The 19,578-nt window shown below is 38.1% G+C and overlaps 1 protein-coding gene across 1 annotated transcript in view; it reads left to right on the top strand.

Annotated features, from left to right (window-relative positions):
* The window catches only part of PARD3B (par-3 family cell polarity regulator beta), a 1,040,345-nt gene that overhangs the window by 584,384 nt on the left and 436,383 nt on the right, over positions 1–19,578 (top strand). The window contains exons 14-15 of the mRNA XM_032754819.2: positions 4,123–4,222; positions 11,562–11,677. Of these exons, the coding sequence (XP_032610710.1) occupies positions 4,123–4,222; positions 11,562–11,677 (216 nt within the window). The remainder of the gene's footprint in view (positions 1–4,122; positions 4,223–11,561; positions 11,678–19,578) is intronic.

The following is a 19,578-nucleotide window of genomic DNA, read 5'->3' as shown; positions in this document are numbered from 1 at the left end:
AAATAGGCATGGCTGTTCAGTAAAACTTTATTTGCAAAGGCAGGTGGCAAGCTGGTTTTGGACCAGGGCCATAGCTTGCTCACCTCTTGTCTAAAGTTACAATCTCTTACTCATTGTTTTCTGATGTGGCCTTGGTAGGATAGATCCCACAACACAAATAACAACAAAAGATGATAATTAAAAAGAAGAGCCATTTGGCCATCAATGAAGTAATGACTACAGGGAGTGCCGTGTCAACATTTACAGGCATAGATATATATGAAATGACCATCAAGAAGACTGTACCTCGTACACTCAACGAAATCCAGAAATATTATTATAGGAGATAAGAATTCCAGACTTTTACACTGAAACAAGGGCTTAACAAAGGTGTTTGGGCCCAGAGGAAAATAAAAATTCCTTACAGCATCTGAATATGTTGTTTAAAAAATGTAACAAGGGGCCAGGCATGGTGGCTTATGCCTGTAATCCCAGCACTTTGGGAGGCCAAGGTGGGCAGATCATGAGGTCAGGAGATCAAGATCATCCTGGCTAACACAGTGAAACCCCCTCTCTACTTAAAATACAAAAAATTAGCTGGGCTTGGTGGCAAGCGCCTGTAGTCCCAGCTACTCGGGAGGCTGAGGCAGGAGAATGGCTTGAACCCGGGAGGCGGAGCTTGCAGTGAGCCAAGATCAGACCACTGCACTCCAGCTTTGGCGACAGAGTGAGACTCTGTCTCAAAAAAAAAAAAAAAGTAACAAGGATAGAGAGTCAACAAATAAGATACTTACCTCAACAAACAAGATACTTACCTCTGCACCGATCACCACTTTTAAAAAACACACATAAAAACACATAAACACATAAAGAACCATAAATGGTTCACATGAGTGTAATAAAAATTAAATTTAATGATTGTAGTAAAACTAGCCAGAGAAGAGGCTGTAGAAGACATGGAAAAATGAGAAAGAGGAACACGAGAAGAAAGTTATCTACAGTCTAGTAAAAGAAATAGGCATAGATAGATAATAGCTTGATAGAACAATAAATACATACATAGTTTATTGCAAAAGTGGCATTTGATAAATGCTCTCCAAGAATTACTTTACATAATATTAAGTAATAGATAAACCTAAAGTGTCACTGGATAGATAAAGACAGTGAAAGTCTATTTCTTGGTCCTATCACTGCACAATGAGGTTTGGCAGCTGTGCTCCATGCACCTAGGCTCCTTCCACTGGTGGCTGGGCACCTCGTCACCTGGCGTGATATAGTTGGGGAAAGGAAGAGAGAGTGAGGAAGGTGCACCCTCTCATAACCACTGATACTGGGAATGACATTTATCATAGCAGCCCACATTCCATTTGCAAGAACTAGGTTAGGGACAAAGAGGCCCTAGCAATGGTGTCCAGCTGTATGCCCAGGAAGAGAGGAAGAGCACAGATAGAGGGGGCACTGGTCTTCTTGGCCACTGTTATAAAAGTGACAGATCCTTGGCAACAGCGAAGGCTTCATAGTAAAAGTGATATTTGGATGGACCGTGGGAGAAGGGTAGGACTTTGACAGGTAGAGTAGGTTTTGCAGTTACATAAGCAAAGATACTGGGGCAGGAACACCCAGGGGTGTTGTCAGGGAATGGTAAGCTAACAGATAATGGGAGATAAAGTTGTTTGCCAGGATCCTAGACCTTTATTCCTTAGGCAATGTATGCAGCTGAAGTGATTTTGAGCAACAAGTTACGTGATCACAAATACGTTCGCCAACACTGTGGAAGATGGACTGAGAGATTGAGGATAGAAGATGAGAGCCAGCAGAAGGGAATTTGTCCCAGGATGTCCATTGTCCCCAATTTACATTACAGTCCTTCTGCTCTGTTTCTCTTAGCAAGTCTTGAATGCCTGACTGCTGCCACCACTAACAAATCAGTGGGCCCCTAGGGTTGGAGGTGGTGCAGGGGCACAGTGCAGGTGCTGCCCTTGTGCTCCTTTCCCCCTGGTCACCTACTTAGCAGATCTGCTTCAAGCTTCATTCCCAGGGGCGTGTCAGCTGTGCTACAACTACCTCCACATCAGTCTAGTGCCTGGGGCAGAGCTTGGAGCAAGTCCTTGCCTTGTGTATTTATCAGGATTCTGCAGAGAAACAAAACCAAGTGTGTGTGTGGTGTGTGTGTGTACAGATTTATGATAAGGAATTGGCTCACATGGCCATGGAGACAGGCACATCCCAGGATCTGCAGGATGAGTCAGCAAGCTGGGGTTGCAGAAGAGTTGACGGTGCAGTTTGAGTCTGAAGGCCTGAGAACCAGAAAAGCTGCTGGCGTGGTTTCAGTCTGAAGACAAACGGGCTTGAGACTCGGGAAGAACTGATGTTTCTGTTTGGGTCTGAAGATAGAAAAAAGCCAATGTCCCATGTCAAAGTCACTCGGGCAGGGGGAATTCTCTCTTATTCAGGAGAGAGGCAATCTTTTTTCTTCTATTCATGCCTTCAAGTGATTAGACAAGGCCCACCCCATTAGAGAGGACAGTCTACTTATTTAAATGTGAATCTTGTTTAAAAACACCCTCACAGAAACTCCCAGAATAATATCTAGGTACCCTGTGGCCCAGTCAAGTTGACATATAAAATTAACCATCATATCCAGCATGTGGACAAGCCAAAGCAGGTTTTATCACCAACAGCAGTTCTCAAGGGTAGAGAGATTTGTCTCTTATTCTGTGATTCAGGGACAAATCAGGTACACATCTTATCAAATATGTCACTGTAATAGATACAAGTAGAACTTACAATCTATGGAATAATAATCCTATGTTAACAGTTTGCATTTACAAATCACTGCTTAAATATAATTTACTTTGGCCGGGCGCAGTGGCTCACACCTGTAATCCCAGCACTTTGGGAGGCGGAGGTGAGTGGATCACGAGGTCAGGAGATCAAGACCATCCTGGCTAACATGGTGAAACCCCGTCTCTACTAAAAATACAAAAAATTAGCCAGGCGTGGTGGCGAGCGCCTGTAGTCCCAGCTATTTGGGAGGCTGAGGCAGGAGAATAGCGTGAACCCGGGAGGCAGAGCTTGCAGTGAACCAAGATCACGCCACTGCAACCAGCCTGGGTGACAGAGCGAGACTCCATCTCAAAAAAAATAATAAATATATATACATATATATATATATAATTTAATTCTCATATTCCTCCAGTAAAGGTATTCTTGTTGCCACTTGATGGCTTTAAAAACTGAGACTTGGAAGAGTTGAGTAATTCGCCAAGTTCACACAGCAGTAGGGTTGGAAACATGGCAATCTTGCTCCAAAAACCATACACTTTACCACGATGTTATATAATGCTTTTCATACACTAGTGAATATGGTTAGTAATTATGAGCATTCAATGAAGTAATGTACAAGGCTTAATATAATGTCTGCTATACAATAAAATCTCAACAACCTTACTCGTTAGTTGTGGTAATATTAGACATACATGTCTATTCTTCTAGTACAGAAGAAACTGGAAAAGTATACATTTTTAGTAGGTGGGAAAACCAGGATTTAGACCCCTGTCTTTTCCTTATAAGGCCTTAAACTCAGGTGTCTCCATTATGGCACAGATAGAAAAAAAGAGAGCGCGTGTGTGTGTGTGTGCGCGCGCGTGTGTGTGTGTGCGTGTGTGTGTGTGTGTTTACCTCCACTATGTCTAAATGGTGAACAGATATACTATATCTCATGATTTTTTACTGAAGCAAATGCTTTAATCACCATATAATCCAGAGTATTCACTATAGAGTCTTGTTTACAAAAATGTTAAGCCATAAAACAGATGACTTTGTTAATCTTCCACAAATCACAGGTAATGAGTATGTGTCAGCCTTTTGTTGGTGGGAAAAGGTAGTCAAGATGTGTGGAGTGGGTTTGCTAGGGGTTGCCTGCAGGTCACCAGTGTAAAAACGTATTAACAGGCTTAGATTTCCTCATACAAGCGGTATTCATTCTCATAAGGCTCTTTCAGTTCTGTGTGAGAACTTATTTATTTCAGGGCTGGTTTATGTGTTGGCTAAAACTGCGTCTGAGAGAGATTCTGAAACCAAACCAGGCATCGAATGGTTCTGCTTCCGCTTTATACAGCTTCATTTGTTCTTTGTTTATAGACCTATTGCTGCCCAATGACGGATGGGCCGAGAGTGAAGTTCCACCTTCTCCAACACCACATTCTGCTCTGGAATTGGGCCTCGAAGATTACAGCCACAGGTATTGATAAAATGATATATCGTAAATGCTGCTTGTTATTGTTTTTCTGGGAGAACTCAGCAACCTTATTCAGCAAACTTATTTTAACTCTATTTCTTTCTGGAATGGAAATCTTATAGTATCTATAATTCCTTTCCAGCAAAAGCTTCAGTGAAACTTTCTCGTAGCTAATAGCTTAGATTGGGCATATTTTGCTTCCTGGTATTTGTTAAGGTTCACCTTAAATTATTAAAATATTTAAGAAAATGGCTGAACTTGCTTTGACAAATTTAAAAACTAGAGCCGTGGAGCTCAAAGAAAAGTGACATGGGAAGGTATAAAACAAAACAAAACTGAGAAAATAGGAAGCTTATGGGTTTTTATTAGTAATTTGCAAGCCCTAGAGGTATTTTAAAAATAGATGTTCCAAGAAAGTTAACGTAATCTAAAAATTAAAGCAACGGCATATATAATCTAAAATATTGAAGAGGGTACCCAATATTATATCCATTCTGTAATAGAAACTAAAAAAATCAATAATTTTTAGAATCACACAAGCACGAGAGAGATTTACTAAGCATACATACTATTTGACAAGGGGAATTCATAGATTTTGTTCTTCTGATGAGTTTTAAAAATCATTAAATTGTCCCTTTGCTGTTTTCTGTATTTATTATGGCTGTTAGAAACTGTGTATTTTATTCCATTCTGTGTCCCATGATAATCCTGTGAAATTTCTTCATTTTTCTTGCAGCAATGCTAGGGTCATTCCTATTATGTTTTTTAATACAGTCTGCTAAAAATAAAGCAGCATGCCTAGAGTATAGCTAACTCTATTAGGTGGAAGCTCACCTATATTTAGCTATCTCTGATTCTTATACTTTTGAAGTCAGTTATCTTGCTAACTACAGTTTCGTGAACTAGATTGATAATGGTAATAATATTCTAGATCAGTATCTCTAGGGGTTTCATAAAAGAAAATGTGGACCTATTTAATTTTGTCCACTCATTTGTATTGCCTGCCTCGATTCTGAATTGAAAATGACAGTTTGGTGGCATAAAAAAAAGCCACTTAAAACATAATTTCATTTGTTCTACCTTACTGTTTATCCTGTATATATGTGCAAAATGTTTGGGATGGTGCAAAGCTGAATCAGATATAAACCCTGTCTTCAGGAAGCTGGTAGGCTGACAGGTAGATTCATGGGACGACTGGAACATAAGGGTTCCAAGTAATATTTAGCAGAAGGTGTGGATAAAATGCTCTGGGCATCTGAGGCAGAGGAGAATGCCTCCAGATAAAGGAATCAGGAAAAATGCTATGGTAAAAGTGTCATTTGAGCTGAACCCAACTCATGAATAGCAGGTGGACATGAGATGAGCCCAGGAAGAAAGGGCATTTCAGGAGGGAAGGGCAGCAGAAGAAACAGCATAGAGATGGGAGAGTAAATTGATTTGCACAACTTGGGGCTGTTCAGCCAAATGATAAAGCCCAGAGTGCGAGAATAAGGTATGCAGACTTCATTTGGTAGATAGTCAATCTTATTATAGGGTTTTCGCAGGTAATACACAGAATGAAACCTGGGTTTTTTGTGTGTGTATAACATGGATTGGGTGAATGGAAGAGGTTTGATATTCCCTGGAGGCCAGGACTATTTGCATACCTTTTAGGGCAATTGCATTCAGAGGTACTGAGCATCTGTGCAGGGGAGGCTAGAGAGAAGCACTCAGATGAGAAACCTTCAAGGGAGAGAGGTGGTTCAGAGATCACCAGGGACTTAGCAACTGCCTTTTTGGCTTCAAAGTCTCCATGGATTTCTTTCTTTCCCTTTTCTGCAAAGCCATTCCTTTGTGAATTGGGGAGAGAAAAAAGTTTATATTGGTCCTCGCTGCTGTAAATCTTCATTACATGGTATGAACTAGTAACTTCCATCTTCTTTTCACTCTCTCCCTTCCTAGTCTCCTGTGTTTTAGGCCTCTGTTCTCACTTCTTTATTAGAACTGCTCTCTTAATCATCAACAGTAATCTCCTTTCAGTCAAAAGTATGACATTGTCTTAGACTTCATTCGTCTTTTCCACTCTGCAGTATTTGGTTATTAAGTCATTCATTCACTTACTCATCCATTCAAAAGTATTTCTGGAGCTCTGAGCCAGACACTATAGAAAGAACTCAAATGGATTGGAAAGCATCCCTGCCTGCAAGAAATGCAGCGTCCTCTTAAAGAGACAGACACACAGATAATTAGGATGCAGCCAGCTAAGCATTAGATACAAAATGCAATGGGAGCCTAGAGGAAGAAGCCACTAACTTTGCCTGGAGTTGTCAAGTAAGTTTTCACAGGAGAGTAGTGTTTAAGCAGTTTCTTGGAAAACGGAAGAAAGCTCTCTGGACAGAGAAGTGGCGGGAAGGGCAGTTTAGGTTAAGGAAACCAGGTGATGGGAGAGAAGAATGCAGAGTGTGTTCAGTGTGGCTAAAGCTTGTGGTATCTCAGGGAAGAATCAATGGGAAGGGCATTGTCTGCCCTGCTCCATGGGTGCCATGCTTCTCCAGAGAGCAGTGGAGAAGCATTGAAGTGCTTTGAGCCTGGAGACGACAGTATCAGGCAGAGCAGTTTCAGTGATGGAGGATGGAGAGAATGGCAGAAGCCATCATAGACAAGGAGGCCATTCAGACTTGGGACTAGCAAGAGAAGAGCAGGGCCTGGACGGAGGGATCAGAAGCATGGGTGGAGAAGAAAAGGCAGAGGTATTTTAAAAATAGAAGGAACAAGTCTTAAGCCTTGAAACTCTCCCCTCCTAGGATCGTGTGACCTGCACCATCCTGCAAGCTGCTGCGTTGCCTAGGTGACCAGCAGCAGCAGGGGTTGGATGTGTGAAACTTGGGATGGAGGAAGGACTGGAAGGGAGCCAGGAGCACTGAGCAAGAAAGGCTGTCCTGCCTTCTGCCTTTCAAAAAAAAAAAAAGTAAAAGCCTTCTCAAAGGAAAAAAGGGTGTTGGAGGGGTGAGGCTAATCTTGTAATCTTGTAAAAGAGAAAACTGCTATGGCGTGAGGAATGAAAAACAAATTTGATCAAACTTAATGCCTGTACAAAATGAAATCAGGAAATTGCTCAACCTATTTTTACTATTATGCAATGATTATTACAGAAAAGTTTATAATATCTGGGTCTAAGTAATAAATAAATATAAAGGAAATAAACTTACTGTGAGATCTCAGGCAGAGTTGAAGCTAAATCAGCAGCAGACAGAATATATCGAATATTATTAACAGTTTAGACAACATTGGGCTATTCCCCACATGTTCATATTCTGTTTCTCTCTCTGTCTCTCTCTGTTTCTTCACACACATACCTGAAACTACTCTCACTTATAGAAGCCAATTGTTGAAGTCCATCTGTGCACACCTGAGACTTCAGACATCATGGTTTTTGTCTTGCCTCTCAAAATCTTCATCCCCTATCTTTTCACCTCAGACAGTTCTTGAACATTCATTGTTGGCTTTTGTATGTCTTTCACATTCCTGGTTTGTCACCATAGTCAAACACTGGCATATGTTTCATGCTACCCTTACTTATTTATTAGGCAGCATAATTTGATGTCGAGTATCTATTTGGTAGATTCTCTGGTTGTTCATGCTGAAAACACGGCCTTTATCTAAGACATGTCTTTGGCCTGCTGTCAACTTCCAGCTTCCCACAGCCTTCACTGCAGCCTACTCAGCCATGAGCACATGCTAACTCCCTTCAAAATTAAAATGTCCTATTTTATAGTTAATAACTGTGTCACCCTCTTAATCCAAACACTCGAGATATGTAGCATAAAGTTACAAACCATTTTACTAGTCTAACTTACATATCTAAAATATTTTCACATGAACTAACTCAATACTGCACTCACTCATTATTCAGGTGCTCTATATGCCCATATTGGCTCTAATCCTATGACTTATATTACACTCACTTGCCTCCTTAATATCCATCAGTCTGATATCAGCCTTATTTTGCCTTATTTCCATTTTGTACCGCAGCAAAGGGGGCCCTTTTATGAAACGTTTTCAAAGTGTACACTTGGTCACAATCAAAATGATGGTAACATATATGTGTATGTATATAGATAGATATGTAGATATCTCATTATGATCAATTTAAAGGACATAATCAGATGTGTACATAAGAGCATTTGTTACATTCATATGTACAGTGCAGCCTTTTATTTCTTTGATCCTTCTTGATTATATGCCAACATTTGTATAAAAATTCACTTTATTAGACAGATCCTAGCTTGATGTTACTGCATCGAGTGTCATTGCCACCTTACTTTTTAAATGGGAATTGGGATCATTGCTACCTAAGAGTCTGGGAAAATTTGAGCTCTTATTCCTAATTTGTGAATTAACACCTGGCTTAAGAGGGTAATCTAAGACAATGAATCAGGTTCACCAACACATTGTTCAGTTGGGTAGCTTCTCAGCCTTGAACAGAGCACTTTAAATGCAATCTGATCTATGTTTTAATGAGGGTCCTACACCTCCTCCCTGGAGGCTTTCACTGCTTTGATTAAGGATTTAGTTTTCTATTATTGCATGATGTACACCATTCTGTTGAAACAAAAAGCAAACCTAAAATGTAAGCCACATAATAAAAGGTGAGCAAGTCTTCACTAAAAGTGAAAGGCTTGATTTTTGCAGATTCGGGATCAGCAACAACCTGTGTCCCAGGCTGGCCACCATTTCAGCCAGAGCTTCTGGCTCTGGTCCCAGCTTTGCCCCTGGCCAGCTGTGTGACCTTGGAACGCCGACTCTCCTCTTTGAGCCTCGGGGTCTTATCTGAGAGATGAGGTGACCTTTAATCTCTTCCGGCTCTTAAACTTTTTGATTCTATGAAGGCCATGAGTCTTTCTGACACTAAACCCACATCATCACAACAGATCAAAGGATGGAAAACTTCAATGCAAATAAAGGTCGAATAACACATTTAAAGGCAAGTGCTTCCAAACACCAAAACTCAGGGGGAAAGCTCATGTTTGCAGTAGTGTCTCAGAATTCTTCTTTAAAAAATGGGCTGAAAAAATGAAAGTATCACTATTAGGCCAGGCTAGTGTCAATAACACTAAGTGGGTCCAGGATTTTTGTTCACAATTGGCATATTTTGTCCTTACTAGATACCATATCTAATACACTTTATATATCAATGGCTTCATGTATTGAGAATGTACCCAGACACCAGGAAAGAAATAGAAAAAAAAAAAAAAGCTACAGAACTCTAAAGAGAGGATTTAAACTTCTTGAGAAATGTTTATGAAAACATGTGAAATCTTTTCATTGGCAAATGCCTTAGGCCCTCATTCGAAGACCACACTAACCTACAGAAATAAAGAAAAGGACTATTGATAGCTCAGGTTGATCAAGCTCTTACTGTGTGCTAGGTACTTTTCTCAATACATAACATAACTTACATATCTTACAAAAATTGTAAAGAGTCATAAATTCTATTCTTATCCATTTTATGGATGAGGAAACTGAGGCCACTCACCCTGACATGTTCCTACAGGGGCCACTCTCCTAACTATCAAACCACATACCCTTCTAAATAGAAAGAGAAAAGGGCTCCTAGCCACAGACTTGCTGAGAGTCTGACAAAAACAGAGATGTCAAAGAAACTGTAAAAAGCACAGGTAATGGGAAAAACTCAGAAATTTATCATGTTTTGAGAAGCAAAAGTAGGACAATTTATTGATCTGCTTATTTGTTAACTTACCTAATTTATCTGCTTCTATAGCACATACTCTGTACCAGACCCTAATGTCCTTGCTTTACAAAGCTTCACTCATTCTATTCTCTCAACAACCCTATGAGGTAGAGAGTGTAATTTTACTCATTTTATACATAAGGAAATTGAAGCCCAAAGAGGTCCAGTGAGTCTCTTAGTTGACACAGCTAGGAAGTACTGGAGCCAGGATTTAGAGTGGGCCAGACACACCACAGTGCTGTGCTGGTTCACGGGTACTTCCTTTCTGGGGGAGGGCAGAGGAGATGAGGTCTACCTTTGTCACCCAGGCTGGAGGGAAGAGGTACGATCTTAGCTCACTGCAGCCTCAAACTCCTAGACTCAAGTGATCCTCCAGCCTCAGCCTCCCAAGTAACTGAGACTACAGTTACATGCCACCACACCTGGCTAAACAGGTACTTCCTTAATCTACCCACTGCATTATAAAAAGGGAAGTTCATTTATTCATTTGGCAGTACTATTATTGCTGCATACTAATTTTAATATTGCTTGAAAGCAATATTGAATATGAAGGGATGATGAGTTTCAAGAAAAGGTTAAACTTATTTTGGTATTTCAGGTCGAGATTCTAGATTCTCTTGTAATTTTAGAAGGATTTTCATTCAAAACAGTTATTTTTGCTATTGTTTTGTTGTTTATAGTATCAAACTTCAACTGTTTGAAAAACCCAACATCAATACTTTAGATTTTGTGATGTAGATTTTCACTATATCTGAGATTAAGATAGCAATTATAATGAGATGAGCCACCATATTTACTTTCCAAATAGATGAGCGTGCCAAGGGGAGAAAATGACTATAATTTAGTTGATTAAAATTATATAAATATAATTTATTTCTAAAACAAGAACTAAGTCATTGTCTGTAATTCTCTTATGTAATACCCTCTATCCTCAAGCAAAATAAATAAAATATTCAGCAGAAAATTATTTGAGATTGCCTACAAGTACTAAGAAAGCTATAATGGGCATTTGATGTATCTTGTGTCTAAATTGTCAACTGTGCTTTTCCTATTATTTCCTTTTGGCACTTTTGATGAGCAGACTGTCTGCTTAGTGTTAGCATTAGTTTTAGAAAAAAGACCTAAATAAAGTAGAAAACCAAACTCCTACAGGCATCAGTCCTTCAACAGGATGGTTTTCTCTAAAGGATACAACCCTTTCACTTGTGTTTTAAAATAGGCATAGCTTAGTCCACAGAAATCCCTTAACCTCCTTTTGGGCTCTGCTAATATCTGGTGACATCTTTTGAAGTGCTAGTGTTTTCCAGGCCCTCTTTACCCACTTAAAGTTATAGAGTGTACAGCAGGATCCCAATTAGCAGAAATCAGTGAAGAGTAAAACACGATATTACCCAGAGAATATTTTATTTAAATTGTACAGTGTGATAAAATACATGAAAACAGAGTTGCTACATCTCATAAAAGAAACCTGAGATTTAAGAATTAGTTGAAAATATGTGGTTGGGAGCTGTGCAGAGTGATGAGTGGCTGTGTTCAAAATGAGAACTGCTTCCTCATTTTTTAAAAGATTTTATTCTAAACCTAAATACAACATATGGCTTCCTTCCACAGCTCTGGGGTGGATTCAGCAGTATGTTTTCCAGATCAGCACATCAACTTCAGATCTGTGACACCGGCCAGGCAGCCTGAATCAATTAATTTGAAAGCCTCGAAGAGCATGGACCTTGGTAAGCAAGGGTGAGGTGACATCCAGGTCAGCTCTCCAGCCTCAGCCCATTTGTCTTCCCAAATGTCCTGGTTTTGTTTCTTCAACTCAAACCTCAGGGAACAAGGTCTGCAGAAGCCTGGAGGAAGGGATAATGGCCATCCCACCTTCCTATCTCTTCACACATTTAATTGTAATTACCCACTTTGTGAAACAAAGAGAAGTGATTTATTTTTACAAACTGATCTATAAACTATCCTCCCATCATAGATCACAAAAATGATTCCTTCTGGAGGAGCTGACTTCCAGAGGCATCTTTATCTCATCTATCTGCCTTTGCATTTGCACCCTTGCTTCTGCCCGGGCATTTCCACTCTGTGCGGACATACCTGTTGCAGAGCCTGGGAAAATCATGTGGTTCAAAGCATCCTTTGCCTTAGTGCTTCACTTCCTTCTATTCTCCATGTGTGATGGATAGGGATGGCAGCAGTGCAGAAGATTCAGCTTTTTAAATGCCCATCCCCAAATCCTGTGACACTGGAGGGAAAAAGGGTCTCTTGGGATTGCCACACTGAGGGTGTCAAGGTGCCCTGTGTCCATGCCTGAACCACCTCATTGAGGTTCTGAGCACCATGGGGAACTTCTTGGTGACTGTTGGGTGCCAGGGCAGAGCAAGGGCCCCTGTTAACTGTGTTCTGAAAGCCTTGCGACATCTCAGATACCCTAGAGCATCACTGCGCTCCCATGGGCTCTTAGAGAGAACACCATTAGAGCAAAGTATGGGTACAATAAATTCTCAGCAAAATATCCATTCCTCATGAATGCTTGGAGGCCAAGCTTTGCAATTGTTTTTTCTCAAGGCATATCATATATTTCATTAGTAACAATGAGAAAATAGAATAATCAAAAGTGCGTGCTCCACCAAACAATCTGATAAATAGTGCTTATCTATTACTCATTTACAGGAGTTCAGAAAAATGTTCAATCATGATGAAACAAGAGAAATTGATTCTGTTTTGTATAAATTAACTAAATGACTGAGATGCATTTGCTGTAATCGCCTATAGTGAGAGACAGATAGAAACCTTAACAAGGAAGCTGTCTTGAGCACTGGTCCGAAAGAGTATTTTCTCAAGCGTGAACCTTTGACGAACCAAAGGAATAATTTGTGACAGTGACATAGGTTATTACTAATAATTTAAAGAGCTGTTCATTTTTATAGAGTGCTTGATAAACATTTCCTGTTCTGTCTTCCCAATTTCTCTGTAAAGAAGATGAATGGATCAAAACTGCTCTTATTTTTGAGGAGAGAAATATATTTCTGTTTTTCTCATTTAATGAAAGCAGCCACTATTATGGTTCTAAAAAGAAAAAAACAGCACCCATTTTAAATTAAGAGAGAAAAAATATTATGAAACCTGTAAAAAATAAAACCTAAGGCATGTCCGGAATCAGCATTTTTGTTTACATTTTAATTTTATTATTATTATTATTATTTTTTTTTTTTTTTTTTGAGACGGAGTCTTGCTCTGTCACCCAGGATGGAGTGCAGTGCAGTGGTGCGATCTTGGCTCACTGCAACCTCCGCCTCCTGGGTTCAAGTGATTCTCCTGCCTCAGCTTTGCAAGTAGCTTGGATTACAGGCGTCTGCCACCACGCCAGGCTAATTTTTTTTTTTTTTTTTTTTTTTTTTTTTAGTAGAGACAGGGTTTCTCCATGTTGGCCAAGGTGGTCTCGAACTCCTGACCTGAAGTGATCCACCCACCTCGGCCTCCCAAAATACTGAGATTACAGGTGTGAGCCACTGCGCCCGGCCGTTTTGTTTACATTTTCATTACCAAAAACCGTTTTTAGAGTTTTCCCTTCTAAACTGAAATAGTCCTAGCAAAATATATGTAGTTAGCAGTCATTCTTTGCATTTTTTTATACATATGCCATAAATGACAACAATAATAGTAAGGTTTATTCATTTTACAAAATTGGTCAGGTTATGAGCTATTTTCTTCAGGACCCTAGTACCAAACTAAAAGCATTGGCTAAAATGCACCATGCAGCGGAAATACTCAATAGCATGCTGTAAAAACAAGTTTAGAGTAATCATCAAACTTTGGTCCTTTCCAAGAAGTACCAGGCTAAAGCCAACAGTCTTTCAGAGGGCCCTGAGAGTCAGCATTCTAGTACCATTTTGATCCCTTCTCCCCAGAACAATCAGGGAGCCTAACAAATGTGTTAGCCTTCTCAATATGAAATTCACTTAGGTGATACCCCAATGGTAAACATTTGAAAGTGTCTTTTCTGTTTCATTAGAGGAATAGACTATTGTATGTAGTTTCGTTTTCCATATATAGCACCAGGCCAATGTAAGAGATTAATTTATTTGCTCAAAAGGTAGGTGACTGTGTTTATAGGAGTAATACTAGCAGGATCTTGATTCTTTAAACTGTTTTAACATTCTTTAAAACGTCTTAATAAGTATCCTGTTTAGGATGAATACACAATTCGCGCTGTCTATTTTTGACCTGGAAAACCAGCATTTTCATATGGTTCAAAATTTAAAAAAACCTCCTATTTGTTACATAATTAATTTATATTGGCTATTTCTCACTTTATAAAGTCTGTAGGAATCTTCAAAGGCTGATGAGTCCTATGAGCACCCTTGTTTTTGTTTTATATTTGCTATTAAGACCAAACTAGTATTTTAACTTGCATGTTAATAAGTCATTGTTCATCTGCTCAAGCTATTTTAAAGGTGAGCGGCTTCCATTTATTTACTTTCACTTATATTTTCAAAGACAGACAATTCCGATTAAGAAAAAATAAAGCCTCCTTATTCCCATCCCTTTTACCTATTCATCAGACACATAGTTTAAAATGTAAGTGCTCCTAGAAAGCACTGGTTACTTCCCCATCTATGTACATGTCCACATCACATATCATTTCTTTATAATAGTTGCATAGTGTTACATTCATTAATCTTCATTTACAGCTTACTTTACTCTTACCCTTTTAATGGAATGTGGGCTTCATTGACAGTTCTTTTGTTGTTGTTTTGGTGGGTTTTTGAGTCATTTGTGTTTAAGATTTTGCAATTTGTTTATTTATAGCCTTTGCCATGTTACCATTTGTTAATTTTTTCCTCTTTGATTTATAAAATATTGTTACATGGGATGCAAGTGATTTTTTTGCAACCCATTATTTGTCTTTTTAGTTTGATTGTGATATTTCTTATCATAAAAAAGGTTTCAGTCTTATTCTCAAATATTTTCATCATTTCTTCTTTTGTGACATTTGGGTTATATGTTTTTCTCATTTTCTTCTGGTACTTTTAGAGGCTTTAAAAAATATTTAGCAATCTATCATATTTTTATCCATGGGGTATGAGATGGAAGAATTTTCTCACATAAATAAGCAAATTATTAATAACATGTATTGGCTTCTCCATTCTTTCCCTGTTCATTTGAAATTCAGTCACATTGAATAGTAAATTTGCATACATACATAGATGTGTGGGTTTCTAGACATGCTATTCTGTTGATACATTGGTCCATCTCATGTCAGCATCACCCCGTTTAAATTATCTCGCTATTACTTCTTATTTTGATTACTTACAGGATAATCTTCCTCTAATTTTTCCTCCTTTGTAAAATTACTTTGGCTCTTCATATGTACTCATTCTTCTGCATGGACTGTACAATCAGCTAATCAAAATGAGTTTAAAGATGAAACACGAATGCTTCCACTGTGGGGTGTGTGTGTGTGTGTGTGTGTGTGTGAGAGAGAGAGTGCACACACATTAATTATAATGTTTGCTATTGGTTTCTGATGGAAACATTTGATCAAGCTACATAAGTTTCTTTGCATTCCTAACTTCCTAAAAGTTTTTTGATTAAATCTTTTTTTAAATCAAGAATGAATGTTTAATTTTAGTAAGTGATTTTAAGGGCCTTACTGGCTGATAATGTGGATTTTGTTCTTTATTCTATTAGTGAAATAAAAGTGAGTTAATTAATAGATTCCCCAATATTAAATCTTCAATTCTTTTTCAATGACTCTAAATTTTTCTCTTTACTTGCAAAAATGTTTATTGATTAACTACAGATATGTATATTAAACACCTCTTGAGATGGTTAACACATTATATGCTCTAAAATGTAGGTGTACAACTCTGATTACAATTTTACTCAGTGCATTAATTCCTATATATACATTATAAGTATAATGTATATGTAGCCCTTTTGAGGCTGCTTTGCCTTGAGATTTTGTGGATACTTTTACTGGCATGCATATGGTCACATTTAAGTCAGACCAGAAATGATTAACATGATAAATAAAAGGAAATTTGTTCTTAAATAATTGCATGTAGTCATGCTAATTCAAAGGGGTTAGGGTGTCACTTAAGAGACTGGGTGGATACTTCTGGGTTTTGGAGAAAATCAATCTTTTCCTACTAATTGTAGACTTTTCTCTATTTATTTAAATTACCAGAATTACTGTGTTCAGTCTGGACCCCTTTAATTTGTTCATAATTGAGCTTGTGTGGGTGTTGAGTTGGAAGCTCTCAGGAGCTGAATAACACAGCTGCCTCTTTGGCCTTTGGCATAGGGTTTTCCCCCAAAGAGCTGCCCTTGTTGGCAGTATGCCAGGAAGTTACATTCAAAGACTTTTTGATGAGGCATAAAAATCTTTAATTTCCAGGCTTGGTGTTTTATGACCCCATAATACTGTTTGAGAATTAGTCTGAATTATTCAAGGGATAGCACTTCAGTTTGTTGGCCCCCTTTGTTGACCTACTCTGTAGCCCCATTCAGAGTTAAGTTTAAAATGCTGTTTCTCACAAGATATTGTTTTTAGAGTTTTCTCTGCTGTTTCACATTGGCCTCCCACTCCCATTTCAGAAGGGTGTTCTATAACACAGTTAGGAGAAGGCTAAGGGCAGTGCAGATGGAAGATGCTGGCCAGCTGTCCTCCTGTTCAGTGAGAGGAAATGAGCTTAAAGTGATGCATGAGGCATTCAGACGAAATTTTAGGAAGTTTCCTGACAATGAAGATTGTTAACATTCCATGTCTCATAGTCTTTTTAAGAAAGAGCATGTGTCCTGAATAACTCTCCCTAAAATCAAGACGATAAATAGGTTGGCTGATTTCCTTTCGAGATTTGTGATTCAGCAGTTTTATTTTCTTTAGTTACTTGCTCTAATTTTTTTAAATTAGGAAATGTTTTTAGACACCCACAATTGAAGTAATTTATAAGCCAACTGAGTTCTCACATCTACAAAGGTAAATATTTGAGATACATTTTCAGTATGAAACCTTTTATACATGTCAGATATTCCTCTTAGAAAGTACATTTCTAGTATCAGCTCAAAGATGAGCATGAAAAAAGCCCCATTCTACTGCTCTAATACTTTCTTTTTAAGATTATATTCATATAGTGAGGCACTTCTATATGAATTATTGATAATAAAGACAATACGTAGGATAATTTTTATAAAATTGTATATTCTAATAAGTGTGATGCTGGTTTGTATGTATTAATATATAAAATATATGTTACTATTTTTATTTATATCCACGGATTTCTTTTATTGTCCACCAATAAGTAGTACCTCTGAATATAGTTAAGAGCTGAATTGGATATTACTGCTTTGGATACAACTTTGACTTTAAAGAAAAGAACCTGTTTTGTAAAGAAAAATTAATGGTAATATTGTAAGAAAGTGTCTATTTGTATAATAGACAAGTATACAAATATGAAGTCAGCTATATACTCTAAGCTCTAGTAAGTCAAAATAAAGGAATTATAGAGAATGTTCTTTCATTAAGTAAATGTTTATTAAGTGCCTACTGTGTGCCAGGAAGTGCATTAAACACTGGGGATGTGGTAAATAAATGAGAGAAATGGTGCTTGCTGCCTGTACCTAGATTAGAACCCCAACAGGAAAGAAAAACTCAAGAGTTAAGGAAAAACTACCAAAAGGAACTTCTGGCATTATGATAACTTATCTCAGGGAGGACGAAAGGGAAGAGGCATCTGAAGACACTCATGTGGCTGCTTTAAGAACTCACTGATAACCTTGGCTATGTAGAAAAGAGGAAGAGAGAAGCAAATCATTAAAATATATACATATATATGTACATTTTTACTGTGTGTGTATATACACATACACACACACACACACACGTATATATATACACCCACACACACGCACACACCTAGTAAAAATCTAAAAGAATATATGCAGGAAGAGGTAAACAGCTGCATGAGAGGAGGCTTGCAAAACCTAGTAAAACTTAGACAGCCAAGCTATTTTTAAAGCATAAAAAAGAAAGTGTGCGAGGTGGCCCCTTGTTTTAAACCCCTACCAGCTGTCAGGTGGAAAGCAAAACTACTCAGTTCCTGTGTTAGTATTATCCTCATACATAGGAGAGAATGATGGTCAAACCGAAACAGCATGGCTGCCAGGCAATGGAAATCTAGACAATTTATATCCCTGTGCACTAAAAGGATTGCGAATATAAAGTGGCTGTCCCTGATCATCAGAAATTATGAAGAGTATGCCTCACACTGGAAGACAAGGAAGCAAATGATCAATTTTCAGAAAGATAATGAATTCCAGAAACAGCTAGTAATCTCAATGCTGATCGTCAGAAGATTTCCATGTTTGTGAAATTTAAAAAAAAAAAAAAATGTGGTGGTCACCAGCAATCTCAATGGAGTCCTTGAAATAACTGGTGTCTCCTTTCCTTTTTGATGGGATTTCTAAACTGCCAAGTCAGGAAAATGTTTTACATATAGGTTATGTTGATGTTTATAAAGGTATTTCCACGTGTTTTCTGATTGAGACTTATGGGTCAAATTACATACAGAGGTAGACACAGCATTAAAATGTCCCTTCCTGAAATGTGCTAATTAATGTCTCATTGTCGCCTTGGAGAAAATTAAATAACATATACCATAAAACGATATCTTTATTGTGTTCTAATAAAACTCAACAGAATTTGATGAAGATTGGATGTATGTAATTTGGCACATATCTAACTTCATATTTGTATGCTTCCCTGTCTATTATACAAAGTAAATAGACCTCTTTCAGTCTTAGTTAATTTTTCTTTACAAAACAGGATTTTTTCCTTAAAGTCAAAGAAGAGTAAAGAAGGAAAAGGCACTCTTCACAAATTTTCAGGAAATACTGTCTCAGAGAATTGGGTGATAGATTGGCAGAATTAGCATTCAGATGATTTCTCCAGAATTGAAGAAGATAGAATTTAATAAAGAATGATGGCATTCATCCAACAAGGATTTATTGACACTTACTGTATGCCAGGCAATATCCCAGGTAAATAAGACAAAGGCTGCAATCTTACGGTGTTTTCATTCTCGTTATGTAAACAGATGGTAAAGATGTATACAGTGAATAAATAATAAAATTTCAGATGATAGAGATTCAGATAGAAATGTTTTTCCTAAAGCCAAATTCAGGTAGAGAGAATGACTGAGGGGACATGAAGCTATTTTAGATGGGATAGTGAATGATAAAGGTTATGTCCTAAAGTCAGGTTAGAAAAGATTAATTGTATAAGTGTAGGATTTAGGAGAGTGGGGATAGTAACTATTGAAGCAGTCCCCTGGTTCTTAGCCGCTTGCATGACATAGCCATCCCCAGAGCTAGTTCTGTGTTTTCAGATCAAAGGAGAAAACAGCTCCACTTTATTCTGGCCTGGTCATAACACATTTACAGTTCCATATTCAGTTATGGGTACAATATTTTAATAACTACAAAGACAGTATAGAATGCAATCCAGATATTGCTGAGAGGCCTAGAAACAACGTTTAGTAAAAAACAGTTGAATGAATAAAGATATTATGCCTGAAAGAGAGATGACTTGAGTCATAGGAGAGCTCTCCTCAAATATTTTCATGCA

The sequence above is a fragment of the Hylobates moloch genome, unplaced genomic scaffold (genome assembly GCF_009828535.3).
Source record: "Hylobates moloch isolate HMO894 unplaced genomic scaffold, HMol_V3 SCAFFOLD_1, whole genome shotgun sequence".
Taxonomy (NCBI): Eukaryota; Metazoa; Chordata; class Mammalia; order Primates; family Hylobatidae; genus Hylobates; species Hylobates moloch.
This window is presented reverse-complemented; position numbering and strand designations above follow the sequence as displayed.